An 18243-nucleotide genomic window follows, 5' to 3' on the forward strand; every position below is an offset into this window, starting at 1 on the left:
AGAGAGAGAGAGAGAGAGAGAGAGAGAGAGAGAGAGAGAGAGAGAGAGAGAGAGAGCTGGAAGATGACGGTCGGGACATTCCGTATATTCGGCCGCGCGGACGTAACGAAACGTAATTATCTCATTATTGCATAAACAGGTATTTTTCGAAGGACGCGGCGAACCGTAAAACTCGGAACGCGAAACTGGCGATGCGATGCGATACGACGCGTTGCGATGCGATGCGATGCGATGCGATGCGATGGCGACGGCGATGGCGATGGTCGTAAATTGCATACACTGTGAACGATGCACTTCTGGCAAAAATGCCGCAGGGTTCGGTTACAGCGCGGCCGTGCGCGCTCGCGCTCGCGCGCTAAAAAAGGACGAGACGAGCGGTTAGACGAAGGAACCCGAACGAGCCAGGGTCAATAACATACGTTTTGACTTCGGCTTCCTTTTTCTTCGCGAGATAATTCGAGGGCGGGCACGCAGCCTCCGGGCGAAGAATGCTCTTTCGTGCCGGCGACGCGGTTGCATATATCGTGCTTCTCTCGCGCGTCCGACGAGATACAATGACATTCAACTGCGCACCGTGACACGAGTAATTGCCCTCTCAATTATTGGCGAGCGCGTTTGTGTACGTGCGAGCAAAATGAATAACATGATCGTTACTATATCGCAATTATTTACGATCGGGCTGTGAGGAGAGACGCGGAGGGGGAGAGGGAGGAGAAGATATGAATGACATTAAAGTACTATATACCTACCGAGCTGGACAAATCGCCGTGTTTTATCTCGTACTCGCGGCGATCACTTGAAATAATGACTCGCGCGGCTTTCCGCAAAATCACCAAACCGTATTTATGGACTTCGGAAAGATCTGTTTTTACGGACGTCATCGTGCGAGAGGGAATGCCGCGATCGCGTGTTTCGCGACATAACAAGCGCACGCCGTTGAAAACAGGATAAGATTCTTACAATTTTGCTCCGAGAATCATTTGAAAATATGCGCGTTTATATTTCAAATATTCGCATTCATTTAAACGTAATTTTGCCACGAATATAAGAATAATACTCATTTTGTCATCACGATTTGATATTTTTATCGCAGTATTTGTATACATCCTCGCCTTTCTTTTACCTCAGAACTCTTACTCAGTCTCTCTTATCTTCTCAAATCTTTTCTCAGATGTGTGAGAGGAATTCCCGTGGGCTGCCGCGCGATGCTCATAAGCCTCGGAGACATTGTTGCTTACGGTGCTTAATTAATACACTTAATTAATAGGCCGAGTGCGGAGGACGCAATTGCACCTTGTTGCTCGTCCTCCCAACGAAAATGCGTATCGAGTGTCTTTCAGCATTCGGCGGGGGATGCACGAGTCACGTAAACAATTACTAAGAGCCGTAAGCAAGAATCTTGCTGAGTCAAGGAAGACAATTGTAAACGTCGATATCCATAGTATTTCTCGCGTTTTGCGAGAGTGACGTGGCTGCATTGTTCTTCGAGGACGTGACTTCCTCGTGCCTTTGTAACTTCGCCACAACCACACACCACGTCACACGTGCTGCGCCTCTCTCACACGCGATACCATTCGACGCCGCTTTCATTCGCGATTCTCGTTACGTCGCGGCGAAATGCAAAGAATCGCACGCGTAGGCGTGCGATAAACTCAATCGCGTCGATGCTGAACGTGACAGTGATAACCATCGGCGTTTTCGTTATCGCTCGGTATCTCACCATCCTTGTTTCTCGCTCAATTAGTCGCGAGGAAGTCTTGGAATCCATTATACAGGCTGTTTCAGACTGAGCTCCATGCGCGACAAATGTGTGAAAGAGTGAGACATGTTTTAAGACTCACGATATAACATAATCGGCATTCAACAAGGAACTCTATATATATGTGAAATACTAATAAAAGTATATAATTTACTAATTGGCATTAATTTAACAAGCAATGAGATTTTCGCGGTATAATAATTAATGAAAGATCAAGAAGAAAATATATAAAATATATAGAAACGCGCCGGTTGGGTATTAAATAAGCCGATCTAAAAAAAATACAAAAGCATCGCGGCTCGATTTATCGCACTCAATTATCCATCGTTTCTAATGGTAATTAAGCGCGCTCATTAAGAGATAACGTACTTTATTGGAGTATCTTTATTAGCGGCGATACTCATCGCGAGTTATATCGCGGAGAATGCGAGAAAAACGCGCGAACGAGCATCCGCGAAGGGCCATACTGTTCGTACAGTGTATGGGCGCGTATAGGCGCGCTCATTATCGTGATACACGACATTAAGAATACGGAATTTATGTATGATTCTTATTGTAAAATCAAGATATTGCGACAGTGTGTGTATTTATATAGCGCTTTATGATTCACTGCGGCTTGCAGTTTATTTCAAACCAACCGCATTATCGGAGTGACCCTCCATGCCCTCCGATACACAGCAGCCATTCGTTTTATCCTCTGCACCTGCTTTCTGGATGGCTGCTTCTTGTAGTTGTTATCTTATTGTTGTTGCTGCTAATAGGGTCAAGTGAGATAATTGAGACCCCAGGGTTAATGGAATAATAAGATTATTTCTTGACGATAAGATCAATAGCTTTCAGTTTTCCTACTCTCGATTATAACATTATTATTGTTATTTTCTCAATTCAGTTTTCTCCTTGAAGAAAGTGAAGTGTATGACTGCACGATTATTTCTTGAAAAAAGACGTTTTGATCTTTTTTCTTTTTTTTTTATTTAAAATCGGCAAATTCTTCTCACGGGGAGTATCGACTGACGCTCTTGCGACATTCTTTATATCTTATTCCGTGCCCCTCGTATTCCACGGCGGCTTGGCCCTTATTTATCGAAAGACACGTCGCCGACAGCCGAAAGTCCCCGATCGACAATCCGACAGAAAGAGAAAGAGGGAAGGATGGAGGGAGGGAAAGAGAGAAAGAAGGAAAGAGAGAAAGAAGGAGAAAGAGAGAGAGAAGGAGAGAGAGAGAGAGAGAGAGAGAGAGAGAGAGAGGGAGAAAGAGAAAGAGCAACGATCCTGCTGTTCCTGTTTCTGCGGTTCGCGCACCCGGGACTGGGTGTGTGCGCTCGGAATGCGTTGAAACATTGCGGCCACGAGAGCGGCAGGATTAAATCTTGATGCATTGCCGTTATCCACGCGTGAATTTTTGCGCTCGTGCATTAAAGCCACGGCGAAAAAGTTATCAATTTATTGCGCGCGCCGCGTCGATACGCGATAGCGCTCGTGCGCGCGCTCAACCCTCCCGGCGAATTATTAATTGCCGACCCGATCGCAATTGTTGTTTCAAACGAGTTCCCGCGTCCTCGGAGTTGTTCGCGTTGTATAACCACACTTATCGTGATCAGGACCGCTGATGTAGTGTCGTTAGGCGCATTTTAAAAGCGCTGTTCCCGGACGCTCGCAACGGACACAATAACGCGGCGAATAAAACTCGCCTTTTGTACGCCGCAGCGCGTTCAATTCGTCTGATCGTTCGATTCTATGAAGGGACGCGGACGGAATCGCGGACTCGAAGATGTGCAAGTGAATCCGAGCATTTGATAAGGAGCCAAAGAACTTTGTCGAGAGTATAGCTCTAAATGTGCAAGAGAGGCGACGTGGACTCTCTCAGTAAAAATTCCCGAATTAAAATTCCTCTCGCGTGTTGCACAATTTTTGGCCGGCCGAAATACTTGGAAAAACACTCGTGAATCTCAATGGCAGTTCGGTAGCCATCGGCATTTGCATTCCTCGCAGTGTTTCGACATCCCCGGCCGGGATTTTATCCGGTTTTTGTCCGGACTAGTTCGCCGCGCGGGATCGGCGCGCGTGTTTATCGGACCGAGCCGCCAGCAGGCAGCAACTAATATATCCTCCATTGTGCTTGCCTTGCGAGATTATGCGTGATGTCACCATGCGTTATTTAAAACTTGTCCATTCATGCTCGGCATGTGTCCAGCTTGATGAAAGAGCGCGGATGAGAGACGAGCGACGCGGAGGTTACGTGCGCGTTTCCCCGGAGTCGACGAAAGTGCCGCCCGACTGTTGAACGGGTAATACTGCGTAACTGGCGCGGCACATGACATCTGTAATGGAATCCTTCGGACGGGGAAGGATGAGAGCTTAATGAGCGGAACTGATGTTTCCGCGCCGAGAGCGCGGCGTCGCGCGATACGCCGCAGCGCGACTCTAATTTTGCGCGAGCGCGCATAATGCGCATTACCGCGCCGAATTATTTATTCGCCATTGAGCGAGTGTTTATCGCGCGTGATATGGATACTGCAGGAAGTTCCAGCGCGCATTCATACGCGCGCGTTTTACCAACTGGACACGTCACGCGATACAGCGAGCTCTCTCTACGTGTCGCGCGCGTTTCGATCGTGCGACGAGCTATTGTTGCTTTTCGCGTTAGCTTATTGATATCGGCACGAGTATCGGACTCACGCTTTGTTTAAGAGCCCATCCCTCTCGATTTAAATCTACCACACAAATCGCGTCTTCTAATTCGACGCTGGAATCAGCGAGTGCTTGTCTTTTGGTCGTGGATCGAATTGACGATGGCAATTCAGAGGCGAAGCGCGCCGCGAGAATAAATTCTTCGCACGGTAATCCTACGGTAACGATACGTCGCGCCGGTCGTACGATGTACGTTACGGCCGTACCAACAGCCTGCTACATCCGCCCGTACACATGATCTCAATGCACGAATCGAAAAATCCCGCCGCCACGGAAACGCTCTCCCAGACATCGCATTACAGTCGTACAATTTTCCCCCGGACGAACGAGCGCCGTTTGAGAGCAACAACGAGCGCTATTAAATTATACGCGCTTAATGTCATACGTCGCGTACCGCCACAGGATGCGGCCTCCCTCGTGCAAAGCCTTGCCCAACGGCGACCACGATTCTCCCTGTCCACCATCGTATACCTGTCATCGCACACGTAGACAAAGCGTCCGCCACTAATCGAGGACCGCTAAGCCTTCCTTCGGCCTGGCCGCAGTTCGGCTTGGCCGCGAACGAAAGACTAACGACTGACGCGAGATCCTCTTCCTCGAATAACGTCGGAGCATTTAGGACTCGTGTCCTTGCCCAACGCCTACGTGCGAACCTTTGTCTCGCAATGGGCTCTGGACCGTGTGTCGTTCCAAATACCAGTTGACGTCACTTTTGGTACATTATTAATGCGAGATTTGCATTAATATTGTCTCTCGATTTCGAAGACCGAATGCAGCGAATTTAAATTTTGGTTAAAAGAAGAAATCATCAGAGAACAACTTTTCTTTTAATTTATGCAACAGTGATGATGCACATTTAGCCTTTTGTAGAAAGAAGAACATCTCAGCGCGAATCTCACATTAGTAATATACCGAAACTGAAGATATGTAACGATTAAATAATTCTTATGAAAGCAATTCTTTTCTAATTTATGAGTCACTGATGTAATTTTTCTCTCTCTTTCTCTCTTTCTATTTCCTATTTCCCCATAGATAGATTTTAAATTGCATTCAAAAAAAGAAAATTAATGTCTTCTTTGAATATTTTCGTCCTGTCGATTTTTCCGACAAATTTTTTTCCATTTCGTCGGTTTGATGTATCTATAGAGCAAATTTTCACTTTAAAATTCTCGACTTCCAGTATCAAACAGCCATCAGTGTCGATGCATGTTTTTCCGCTCTGATATTTTCCATTTTCTGATATTAATCGACAATTAAATGGACACTCGATAATTCTGCGATACACGCAACGTGTAATCGACAGCACATATCGCTTGAACCGCAAAAGTAAAAATAAATCCCGATGGTACCGATGCAACGCGCGTTCATTGCATTATCGACTGGCAATCGTACCTACATCCACTGAGCGATGTGTATCAATTTGAGATTAATATCGGGACCGTGTCATGGGTACGCGTCGCATCGCGCGTTCCTGACAGCACAAACGCGCGTTATCCGCGTTACGGAGCGGTACCGGCCGCATGAAATTGAAAGTTAGCGTGGGCCGATAGCTACCGCCCAGACCGGTCCAAGTTTACTCGTACATTAAGTCGGTGATCCGGCTCGAGGAAATATCATTGGCCTGCGTCCGTCGAGTACTCCTTAGCGGAATACAGACGGGGGTGGAGATCGCTCCGAGTCGTGCGGACCGATATCACGCGAAATAGCGTATACGCCGCTGGCGTTACAAAGAATGCAGACACTCGGCTCGTTTCGTCGCGCGCTAAGCGAGGCGGACTCGCGTATTTGCGCGATTTCCGCAAAAAACGGGAGAGCTCGCGTAGTTTAAGGGGGTCGAATGTCTTGTTGCGTTGTGGAATTTCCACGACGGCAAAAATCACGCAGGCAAATACCGCGACGGGTTTCAGCTCCGTAACTGGAAGCGTGCAGCGGCCGGCACCGAGGTTCGTCGGTGTGCAATAAATTTTTACGCGCGGCTTGACACATTAAGATCCTAAGACCTGAGAGGGAGAGAGAAGGAGAAAACCAAAGAGAAAGAGAGGAAGATACACACCGTCTTTCCCAATCGGCATTATAGTTACGACCACGATCCGGAATGGGACAGGCAATCGCCGGCCGGAGTTAGTTAACCGGCGCTGTTGGCGCAACACTGACCCTGATTTAAATATTTACGGAGGCGGTAGGCATACGGTCGTCTTCTCGGACGACGACACCGGTCACGAATCGTCAACGCGAATGCCCGAATGCAAAATGCAGTATTGTGTCGAGGAAATTCCATTCGGTCGTGTCGAAGAGCGCGCACTCGCTCTAGAATGCGATAATTGGTCGCGTCGTTCGCGGCCCCGTGCACCTGGGCCTGATGACAGCCGATCTCCGTTTTCCGATTGCAGGTCGCCGGGCAATTATTGGACACGGAGTTCCAGCCGACGGTGACGGCGACGTGCAAAGGCGGCCACATGACGATCCGCGTCAACCTCAATCAGAGTTTCGTGGGCGCGGTCCACGCCCGAGACCATCGGACCCCGCAGTGCATGGTCTCAGGCAATGGCTCCACGCACGCCACCTTGGGCATCAACCTGTTCGCGCCTAACGACAGTCCCGAGTACTGCGGAGTCCTCGTGAACAACGTGAGTCTTTCGCGATTATGGAAATCAGCGCGACGCGCCAAGGGCGAACGGAATCGCGAGAAGCAGGGATGCTGAGGGGACTTTGGAAGATTGCGCCGGTCGCGAAAGCACTCTTCGCGAACTTTACAGATGCGTTTGTTGCGGGGAAACGGATAGCTTTGATTGTTGAGGGAATCGAGATAAATTGGGGGTTTGTGGGACGAATTGTATCCTCGTGCACAATAATTGCAATGAAAAGTCGCGGGGCAGGATTTTGCAATTATCCAGCTGCGCCTTGAGGCGCATTAGTGCTTCGTATGCTTCGACGGAGACGTATCTCGGGGAATTAATATTCGCGTCTGTTTACGTGAGAAGCTTCAGACAATTAATTGTTTTGAAATTGTTGAGTATGCTAATTCACTACGTAGTCGGCAACAGCAGACGTCTCTCGCGAGAATAACATGAGAATCCATCATACACGCGGAAATTACGATTTGCATTTGAATACTTCTCTTTCCGCGGAGATATTTGTTCTGCGAGTGCGTTCCACGGAAGCTCTCCCGGTAAAATCTCTATTCAACTCGGATTTGCGAAAAATTCTTGCAAACTTCACCGGCACTCCACTCCTTTCATACGTTTGCGCGAGACGAGATTGATTTCAGACGGAAACAAACGAAATTACTCAAACGCAATAAGCGCCTCGGCGAATATATCTGCGTGACGTTTTATCGTTCTGCGTGTGTAAGTGTGGTGACTTTGCAGCACACGGAAGAACGCTCCATTCCCATCGCTGTTAGAATACACAAGACCCTGGAATTGGCGGACGACAAATTTTATGTCATCACGTGCGGAAAGGCGGGCTTCAAGAATGCCAAGTAAGTTACACGAGCAGACTAATTAGGAAATAATTAATAATAATAAATAATATATAATTTTGTAATATTAGTATTGAAGAATTTCTAGTAAGTTACACTGGCAGACTAATTGAGAAATTAGTAATAATGAATGATCCGTAATTTTGCCGAAAAACTTCAAGTAAATTGGTCGTGGGAAATGATTAGAAAATAATTAGTGGTAATAAATGATCCATAATTTTGTAGTACTCTGTCCAAGTATTCGCAGCTATGAAAATTCGCGATTTCTGAAAAATCTATTTTCTGACATTCCCCCGCACTTATTCACCGATTCATTGTCAAATACCAGGACAGGTGAGATTTTCATCAACACGAAGCGGTTGTCGAAAAGCGTAACAAACTGCGCGCGGCGATACCGTATTCAGCTTCACCTTATTTATGGACTTTCCACGGTGGTATCGTGAATGATCGCAACGCGGTAGATTCTGCCAAACGTGCGAGAGATAGAAGCAGCTCGCGGCAGCGGCTTGACACGCGCGAACAGCGCTATCTAACCGGGAAATACCGCTCGCGAGGCTTTTAATCGGTCATTAGCGGCCGCGCGTTTTCTAATCGGTCATTGATATATTTGCCATTTGACACCTCTCAGTCGTAGATTTTCTGCTCGCGCTGATTGTGCGCGGAGATATACACTTCGGCTTATTATTGAGCCGATATGTATCCGTAGGATACCGAATACAACGTGGATCGAGATACAATTAAGCAGTTTCGCGAGAGGCACCGATATTACGCGGTGTCTCAATACCGCCATTGATAAATGGGGGATACTTCAACGAGGTACGATATTTAAGCGCGCTATCGTCAAGCTGACGCCGCGAGACACAAGTTCTCTCAACTCGAAGTACCAGATGCGACCGACAGCTCGTTGATTGTCAACCGTGGTTCAGAGTACGGTTAAAATCGTGGGTGGCTTTAGACGTGTGAAAATGTATGCCCCCTCACGTGTTCGCACGTGGCTAAATACCTCTCAGCAGACGTACGATTGCCCCGATGATGAAATTCAATTAGCCGTCCGGGAATTAGATAAATAGAGCGGCAAATTAATATGCCCGTGATGCCGCGGCTTACCGCAAGCAATTTTCTTATTCCGCAGCGCAAAACGCGGCCAGCTATTAGTATGCGACTGTCGTCGGGCGAGATACCCGGCAAATAATAATTACCTTCTGGGTCGGTACCTTTTGAATACGTCTTGCCTCGTTTTTTGATGCCCGCGGAGGCACCTTGAAAGTCAGGACGTGACTCTGCGCGTAATTTTCTCGTCACACGCGCGACATCATACGTATCGACACGTTGACATTTTTTCTCCCTACTGTGCACTTAATCATTCGCTCGCACGGATCGCAACTGCTCCGATCGATCGATCGAGCCGGCAAGCGAGCTTGCGTCATGGCCGGTAATAACAAAATGTACTATGGGACGAGCGAAGAAGTGCATGCTCACGAGACAACGCTTTTTGCATAGAAATGAAACTTCCTTGGTTTCCCTGCGCCTCCTGGACGGAGGCGTCAGAGTGCAAGAAGCTGTGTACGGTCACAACTACACGATGCGTGCCGAGATTTCACGCCCAGACGGTTCGTATTTTACGTCCCATTCCATCGTGCGCGTTTACGTTCAGTCGATACGGATCAGTCCGTTAGCCGTTTCTCCGTGAGAAAAACTGATATCCGTTGAATATTTAATTTGCAGGAATGTACGGGATCCGAGTCAAAAACTGCGTGGCGTTCAACAAGCTCAACTCCAGCGTACCGCTCATAGACGATAAAGGGTAAGCTGAGCCATAATTTGTATGTGCAAATTACTTAGTAATGTTGTGCTTAAGCAATATTGATTTCTTATAAGCTATACACAAGAACGATAAACGCATTTATTTAGCATTTATATAGTCTGGAACAACATCTGATAATCTGTTCTGTCTGTTATTGTCTTAGTAGTTTCAATTTTTGCGAGTAGATGACAAAAATCATTGAAAATGTGTCTTTAAAATGATTTTTGGAAAACAATGAATTCAGCAGACATTAGTTCATTTAAACACTACAAAATCTTGTTCCTTCAACATTTTTGGGTCTGTCAAATAAAGGAATAAGTATTTACATACAGATTAAACTGTTTTCACCTAATTTAACACATTTGTCGATTCTACAAGTGTATTTCAATCAAAAGTTAATACCTTACTGTTTAAATGCACGAAAATAGATTTGTGTAATTGCTCAAATATAAATATGCGTTCGCAGGTATAATTATGCGATTTAATATCCTATAAACTCTACGATATAAGCCAGTGATGTAATTGATAGTTATCGAAATGAGCAATCTTTTTTTTTATAACAACAAGACGGGTTGGATTCTTGAAAGTCCGGTCGAGCACACAGAAAGAGCGAATGGTATTTTCATTAAAACTTCAGTTATATTGCCAAGTTCTTTATTGCACAAAACGAGAACTCAAGTTCTCTCTCTTCTTCGTTTACTCTTTATAAGTTTTCTCGCCTGTCAAAGCGACTTTAGAACTTGGCGGATAACACGTTCAGTCAAGAGAAGTTAAAATTAGTTTTAATTCTGTTTTCATTGCTAAGATCAATGAAAAAGAAAAAGAAACGCGCTGCTGACGCGGCGGTAACGTTATTAACGTTATTGCGGCGTCAAGAATAACTTGCTCTAATTGCAACTTGTTTTCATCGTCAAGCTGCCCCGTGAAGGCTCGAGTGATGACGAAATTCATATACGATCGGAGCACCGGTATGGCGGATGCCACATTGTTCTCGATGTTCCGGTTTTCCGACAGTTCCGAGGTGCATTTCCAATGTGACATCGCCGTGTGCAGAGGTAAACTGATCCGGTGAATGATTTCCTATTAGCATCCCGTTACGAATGTAGGTTATAAAATGCCGTTCAACTTTTGCCGTACGTCGTTACGCGTCGCCACCGCGGCACGCAGTTGTCCTCGTTCGTTTTCACAGCGACAGCTTTTCAAATGAAATAGAGGAGGAAAGCGATTCCAGGATAGAAGTATTATTCGTTCTAGCGTGTTAATAAAAAGAAATTACCTACAGTTCGTTAGGACAATTTGAACAGACACCACCCCTTTCTTCTGTTTCAACTTCTATTCCATTTTTTGCGAATTGTACATTAGCAATTTCCTCGCGAAGACGACGACGCGAGAATCGCCGCGGTGCAAAAACTCGATTGCAACTTTTCTCGTCCGCGATGCATAACAAAAGCAAATTTTTATGCTCAGGAAGCTGTGGCACCCCCATTTGCGAAGGAGACAAAGAGGAGCTCATAAAGGGTGGCTCCTCCACTAACGGACAGAGTGTTAGTGGCGAAGAGGGAGTGCTGCTCGCCGGGACGAGTGTTTTTGTCCTCAAGCCGGGCGAACAACGAGGTACGTATGCGTTGTGCTATCGACGTGATTAATTGTTATCGTTACACACACGTTATCGTCGTTACCGACACGACACTGTTAACTCTGACCGAGTCCCGAGTGGTCAAATAAGAAGCGTCGGACTTTCTCTCCTACTCGAGAGCTTGTTTAATTAACGTAAGCGACGATCACGACTCGATAAAGAGATCAATGAGAGCGATCGCATTTGACGTTACATCGGAGAAGCTCGTGGCGGTGTATACGCTGTAGTTTTGACATGCTGTCGTGACACGAAAAGTATAGAGCCACGACGAGAATGCGTGTGAGCTTCTTCCCCGTCTCTCTTGATCCCCTCATTGCTTCACCTCTCCCGCGTATCCTATTTACATCTTCTTCCCGTGCTCGTCGCAACATGGTTGCCTCGCCGCCCCACATCGTCATCCTGACCCGCATTTGGATGGCGCTTCGACACGCGAGCTATCCGCGCGGGACTGTCGTCAAATTATAACGTGTACTCAGACCGACGCACAAGCGATCTTATTCCGCTTATCGTGCTTCATGCTGCGGTTGTGACTTTTCTACTTGACTCGACTCGGTCGCACGCTATCATTTTCAATACGCCGATCTCCGGTGATGTCTTCGCGGACTCGCGCGCGGTTAAAATAATTCTATTAAATCACGAGCACGAAACGAAACACTTTCTCACGTCGTTGGGTCCCGTTAAAGTGTGTAAACGCCATTAAGTAAGACGACGCGGTGAGACCTCACAACGATAGAATTATGATTCCTCGCAAATTGTCCGACGATTGTCCTCGCGAGCATTATCGCGTCCGAGAGAGCATCGTTGCCGCGTTTCCCACTCACCCGAGGCTCTTCACTTGCGCAAAACGCGTGTTTTTCCTACGACGCACCGCGGAGAAATCGAAGCTTCGTTGCCGCGCAATCGAATATCGTAATTGACGGTATTTCCGTTTTCACGGAAGGCGCGTATGCAAATGCGCGAGTGTGCGAGCGCGCAATTACTATAAATGCAAGAGTTACACAGTAGTTTCTGCATTCGCAGTTGTACAAACACTGCACGATGACGGCAGCGTGCACCCGCTGTGGCTCCTGTGGCTCGCGGTGGCGCTCGGGATATTATTCCTCATCATGCTCATTATCAACATATTCCTGTGTTCGGCGATGACCTGCAGTTGCACCCGGACCGACATTATCGAGAAGGAGCCGTCGATCATTGAGGATTACGATCCGTACCGCAGCTGGCACGGTTCTCAATACGGGTCGAGGTTTGACTTAATTACCTCTCTAACAGCGAATCGCGTGACTCGCCGACAAAGTATCTCTATTAATTGCGTCAGCAATATATGGTTTTGCCTGTAACATAACCGTGCGCGGTATCCACGTAATTCAACGATCGATTTAACACTCGAACTCGTCCGAGTGCCGCGAATCGATTATTGATTGAAGACGCGCCGGATCGAACGCGATGGTTAAATGGCCTCACGCTTTTCGCGGGGCTTTTCCACGGGCTCGAGACCGTGTAATTGGGGAAAGAGGGAAAGAAATGATTCTCCGCGCTCTCCACAGTCTCCACGCTCGTATCTCGGACGATGCGCGTCGCGCATCTCGCGGCCGCCGATCGTGAACTTTCTAGAGTCCCTTGCTCAAACGCAACGCGGTCACAAAGACGGCAATTAGTGTACCCGGGATCGCCCGGTGCACATGCGATGGCGTGCTTGAACGGAACCTTCCTTCTGCTCAGGTATTCGTTAAACGGAAAGCAGGGATACGCCTCTGGGGGATCCACCATGAATTCCACGAGGTCGATATCGACCAACAGCGATCACTACGCGATAGTGCACTCTCGACCGGGCAGCAGATACTCCGGCCCCGGCCAGAAGCACCACCATCATCACAGAGGACCGCCGTCCAACATCGGCTCGCACTACTCCGGGAAGTGACGACCGTCTTAGCTTCGTTTATCGAAAGAATCTAGAACTCTCTCTTCATTAACGTTACTTTAATCAAACACGAATTCTTAAGCGCCACCGCGGCATTTATACGATCGCACGAATGACAGGTGTTCGGTTCGAGCGCGAAATTACCGATGCGACTGCGAGAAGACTCCGCAGAGACGACACGTTCAACGACGTATTGACGCTTTCTTGATCGTGTCGTTTGGCACATGGATTATGCGGCATTGGTATGGCACTTCTTCTGTAAACCAGAAACAGGTGCTTACCGCAACCTTGTATGTTTACATGAGCAATCAATCTCAATCTCGCTTCAATATTCGAGTATAATAAGTTAATGATAGATTGCACATAGCACGGTAATGGATTCATAATTGACGGCCTGGGAATGTCACACCAATGCGCAATAGCGTGTCTGCAATCAGTAATATGTATATTTTACGCGACATATGCCGCAGAAATACGTATAAACGATGAAGGAAACGTCAATATATGAAATTCGATACCTCGACAACGATCGTTGATTAATACCTCGCGAAGCTCACGCCTCGAAAGGATGTAATCACATCACGCTCCGATGTTTTTACCACGCATTTTACTCGATAATCTCGCATTTTGTTAACGATATCAACGACAATGAGTAATGTGATCAATTCGAGAAACGCGGACCAATAATAGATAAAAACTCTTTCTCTATATATATACGTAAGCACGGTTATTTTATAAAAACACTGCATGCATCTACACGTCGGGACTTTTATGCCTAGCCTTATCATTCGTGAGACGATTCTCGTGCTAGACTGCGTATGTATCATAATATAATAGTCATAACATAGGCACACTAGCATATACGAAACTGCGGAACATTATGATTTTAATTAAGATATAACTAGTTAAATGCTTTTTGTACATAAATCCATTAATCGAAAAACAAGACGTGTGCCTTTTATTCTGCGACCTGAATCGCATGATAAATATCGCGTCGTCGTCCTTCGAACGCTGCCCTCTCGCAACGAAAAGTAACGCGCCGCTCACGTTCTCATTGTATTCGTGTCGAAGACGCAGCGTTATGTTTCACAACTTTTTCTTTCTAGACTAGAACATCGATGCCACTTTCCACACTTGTTCGATAATAATAATCCAGTTGTAGATCTCTCGCGGCGTTTGCGCGCTCGCGTCTTTGTATCGCTGACTCGTATGCTGACTCTGATTTTATTTTACGAAATAGCTCGCGCTTCTTTCGTGGTCAGCCATGCGTAATCTCGAATTACGTGGTTAACTAACTGACTAATTGCTTGCTTATGTGATTATATATATATGTGTAGATGTGTATGTACGTATTTTCCTTTTTTAGAAGGTAGTGCACGACGAGACGGTAATGCACACCCTCGCGTAATGTCAGAATTTTTTGCGATGATACGACAAGAATAATATTGCTCCACCCGCATTTGCCGAGCAAGAGTACCGTTGTTCGACCATCATCAACGTTAATCACGATAATTTCTACTACGTACTGCATCTTGTTTTCGTTCTCATTTTTCCGGAGGCTTTTTCTCGTTACTTTCGTAACTAACTACCCTCCCGTGACCTTCCGACTTACCTTCTTATTCTGAGCGCGCGCGCAGACTACGGCATGTAAGAAGAATTATATCTTCTTTGTGAAGCATGCTTATTATAGCCGTTTTACGAAGTACAAAGTGGACGGCTTTTACTTTGAAGGAGCTCGGCGCGAGTTTACGTGAGAACTGCGACGAGTAGATTTCTCCAAAAGCTTTCTCTCCAGAAGGAGCAACGACGTGTCCGCGACATGGGAACGACGTGTCAGATGCGAGCGGGATTTGTATTTTTAAAAACGATTTATTATTAAAAATACATTTTTAGAATAAAATATACGATCGAGTGACTCGCGCTAGCAGGCTCACATGCGCGCGTACGCCTACACGAGTGTGTACAATTTTCGCTTAAATATTCTATATAAAACACGAAAACTCATTTGCGCCTACGAATGGTAACTGCCGATATGTATATATAGACGGATGTGTATACAGGTTTTGTCACGCGCAAAGTAATTATACAGGAAAGGAGAAGGAGAGGACTGATACTACTAGCTATAGGAATACTGGGGAATCTTCAGTATTACAATATTTACAACAACGATTGTTGGTAATACCTGCTGGAAAAGTCAATCGAAGTGGCGGTAGTTGCGACATTATGCTCATGCGACACCGCCGTGCTTTCGAATAGTACAATCGGTTGCTTCGTCGTGATTTCATCATACCTATTAAATAACATTGCCTTTCACGATTCTATAGCAATTGCATCGGGCCAACCATCGAAGACGTCGTATACTAATTAACCTGATTACCCTCGGTGCGCGCAGCAATATGCATATCGTGATTTATCGCCGAACTGAGGATGAATCAGCTCGGCTCAAGTATCCTCCACTGTTCCGCAGTGTCTGTTTGCGAATGTCTTGGAATCGTGATTGATCGTCGACGACGACATCATCGAATTTCGGATTCGCTCGCGAGAAAACGCAGAATCGACGCGCTCGCGCTGTGATTAATTAAGCGGCAGGTACGTCCTCCCCTAGCTGTCAAACTATATTTACTAAAAAGTTAGAGTGAAAGTATTAAAACAGCGTATAATTGCTATCCCACAAAGCCATTAACCGTATCTGTTCAAGTATCAGACCGACCTGCATTGTCGCAGTCTGCGAAGTCGACCGTCAACAATCGCTTCGATCGAGAAGATGAATTCTTGGCACGTTTCGCAAAATCCCGTTAGAATCGTCCCTAAATCTCGGTCCTAGAAACATTCTCCTCGTCGAAGCGCGAAAGCGAGCGGCCGACTCGAGAAAGCAACAATTAACAGCTGACGCTTCGCGTAACTCGGCGGATGAGCGCAAAAAAGGGTTGCAGCTAAAAAAGAACATTTCAACTAATATTTTCTAATAATCGCAAGTACTTGCAAGAAAAACGCGTTCCCCTGTGTAACTCATATATAACAAGAACATGTGTAACAACTTTTGAAATAATTATTTTATATCACGATTAATTATAGCAATGAAAATTTAACGATGGGATGCTATAAAATACTATCCTGTCTCATTGATGATACCAACTGAAAAACTTTATATTCCGAGCTTTATATCCTCTTTCGCACTGAGCCATCGAATCGCGTTCGTTAGCGAATTGGTTTGACGATTATATGCTACTGAGTGTTTCGTGTTTCGTGTTTCGCTGATCTCGAGCATATTTCGAGAAATGAATCAGGATTTTATCTACAATTATAAGGCACGACACACGCGCGTGTGCGATCATCTCGTGTATTTATGTATAATATATGAACTTGTGTATGCTAGAGAGAGTTGTGTGTATATGTGTGTATATGATCAAATGAATTAAGCGTTAATTGTGAGTTGCGTATAAACGTAGAGTATTTTCCATAGAAAATGGAGGCACCATGAATAAACGTACAGTTATTGTCGCGCCGTTAATGGCGCGTTGTATTAACGATAACGTGTCAGCCTGCTTACGATTGGGTCGTCACGTAACTTAATTTGGAGCGGGGGAAGCCAGATTTGAGAAACAATATGAATTAAAAATAACAAATAAATAGCGTGTTAATGTACGGGATCTATATGCCGGTGTCGAAATTGTCTCGATATCTTCTCAGATATCTTTGAATCGTCTCGTGGAACTCTGATAATCGAGAGGCAATTTTACCCTGATACTTCCATTTGTTTTAACGCGTAATATAAGGTTTGATGTGTGTTTAGGCTGACGAAACAAGAGCCAATGCGCGAAGCTCGAGCTGTTTCGCGGCATAAACGCGAATTTACGCCCTAACTAAATGTTGTTTCAGCAGCCTGGACCTGCCGAGAGAAATCCACTGCCACCTGCAATCATAGCTGACATATTCTAACGTTGCAAAAATATTATATAAGCATTATCTTTTCATTATTTATCTTTATTAATATAACAAGAAGTTATTGCATCTTCTCCGGCCACACAAAGACCAACGAACGAACGAACGAAAATGAAGCGTTTGATGAGGAAATGGCAAAGATGACTGAAACAATAGAAACGATAGATCAACGATAGACTGAAACGATAGAAACGACGACAGATCGAAGAAAGTAGAGTGAAAACACCCGTGATAAATGAAAAGCCAAGTGCTAATGATTTAAATAAATATTATTCCTTCGTACTTACGCGAAAGATCATTTTTGTCTTCGTAATTGGTATGTCTCGTATCGCCTGATGTAATCAGAGAATCCTCGAATAATTTCGAAAGTCACGGATTCCACGATCGCGCAGATCCAGCCTCCTCGAAAAGAACGTTATTCTAATGATAATTCATCGTTCGGATCGCCGTCACAATGAAAAGTTCTTTGACGGTCATGGATCTTTTCCTCTCTTATGCTACCTATCTACCTACCTACTTATCTATCTATCTATCTACCTACCTACCTACCTACCTACCTACCTACCTACCTATCCCATTACTCCCACATTAAGGGGGGAAATCCAATTAGAACTTTCAAAAAATCGAATTTTTTTTTTTTGCATAAAATGTTTATTTAACATTGTAAGAATATGTTCCCAACGTTTTAAATCGAAATTCGCAGCCGTTCGGAAGTTATGGCCTCCGAGCGCAACAAATCTCTTGAGCAGCGTCGAGGCTCTAATAGCACGCAGCAGGTATACTCACCCGGAGCGGGGATTTTACCTTTCAGGGCTGCGATCCAAAACGTATAGAGATGTAATTATAGTTTTACTGTAGGTTTTGGAACGCACCCCTGGTAGATGGCTTTTATTTCTATTGTTACGTTTAGTCGAAACCGTTGGGTCCGTTGGCGCTGGCATCGAGCAGAACCGGTTTTCAGTTTAGCTCCGAAGTTCGGCCTGTACAAAACGACAGTGCAAATTCGAAATGT

General features: G+C 45.7%; 1 protein-coding gene across 3 annotated transcripts in view; it reads left to right on the plus strand.

The window, feature by feature from the left end:
- LOC116844736 overlaps positions 1 to 14237 on the plus strand; it is a 34306-nt gene extending 20069 nt beyond the window's left edge. For 2 of the 3 annotated variants that reach the window (XM_032816691.1, XM_032816694.1), the window contains exons 2-9: positions 6841 to 7077; positions 7819 to 7931; positions 9432 to 9541; positions 9657 to 9735; positions 10651 to 10790; positions 11203 to 11349; positions 12392 to 12614; positions 13091 to 14237. In XM_032816691.1, the coding sequence (XP_032672582.1) occupies positions 6841 to 7077; positions 7819 to 7931; positions 9432 to 9541; positions 9657 to 9735; positions 10651 to 10790; positions 11203 to 11349; positions 12392 to 12614; positions 13091 to 13289 (1248 nt within the window). In that variant the 3' untranslated portion in view covers positions 13290 to 14237. The remainder of the gene's footprint in view (positions 1 to 6840; positions 7078 to 7818; positions 7932 to 9431; positions 9542 to 9656; positions 9736 to 10650; positions 10791 to 11202; positions 11350 to 12391; positions 12615 to 13090) is intronic. The other variant, XM_032816693.1, reaches the window with a different exon arrangement.
- Positions 14238 to 18243: the final 4006 nt, after the last annotated feature.

This window comes from Odontomachus brunneus, unplaced genomic scaffold (genome assembly GCF_010583005.1).
Source record: "Odontomachus brunneus isolate Ranch 3 - 2012 unplaced genomic scaffold, Obru_v1 Obru_scaffold_045, whole genome shotgun sequence".
Lineage (NCBI taxonomy): Eukaryota > Metazoa > Arthropoda > Insecta > Hymenoptera > Formicidae > Odontomachus > Odontomachus brunneus.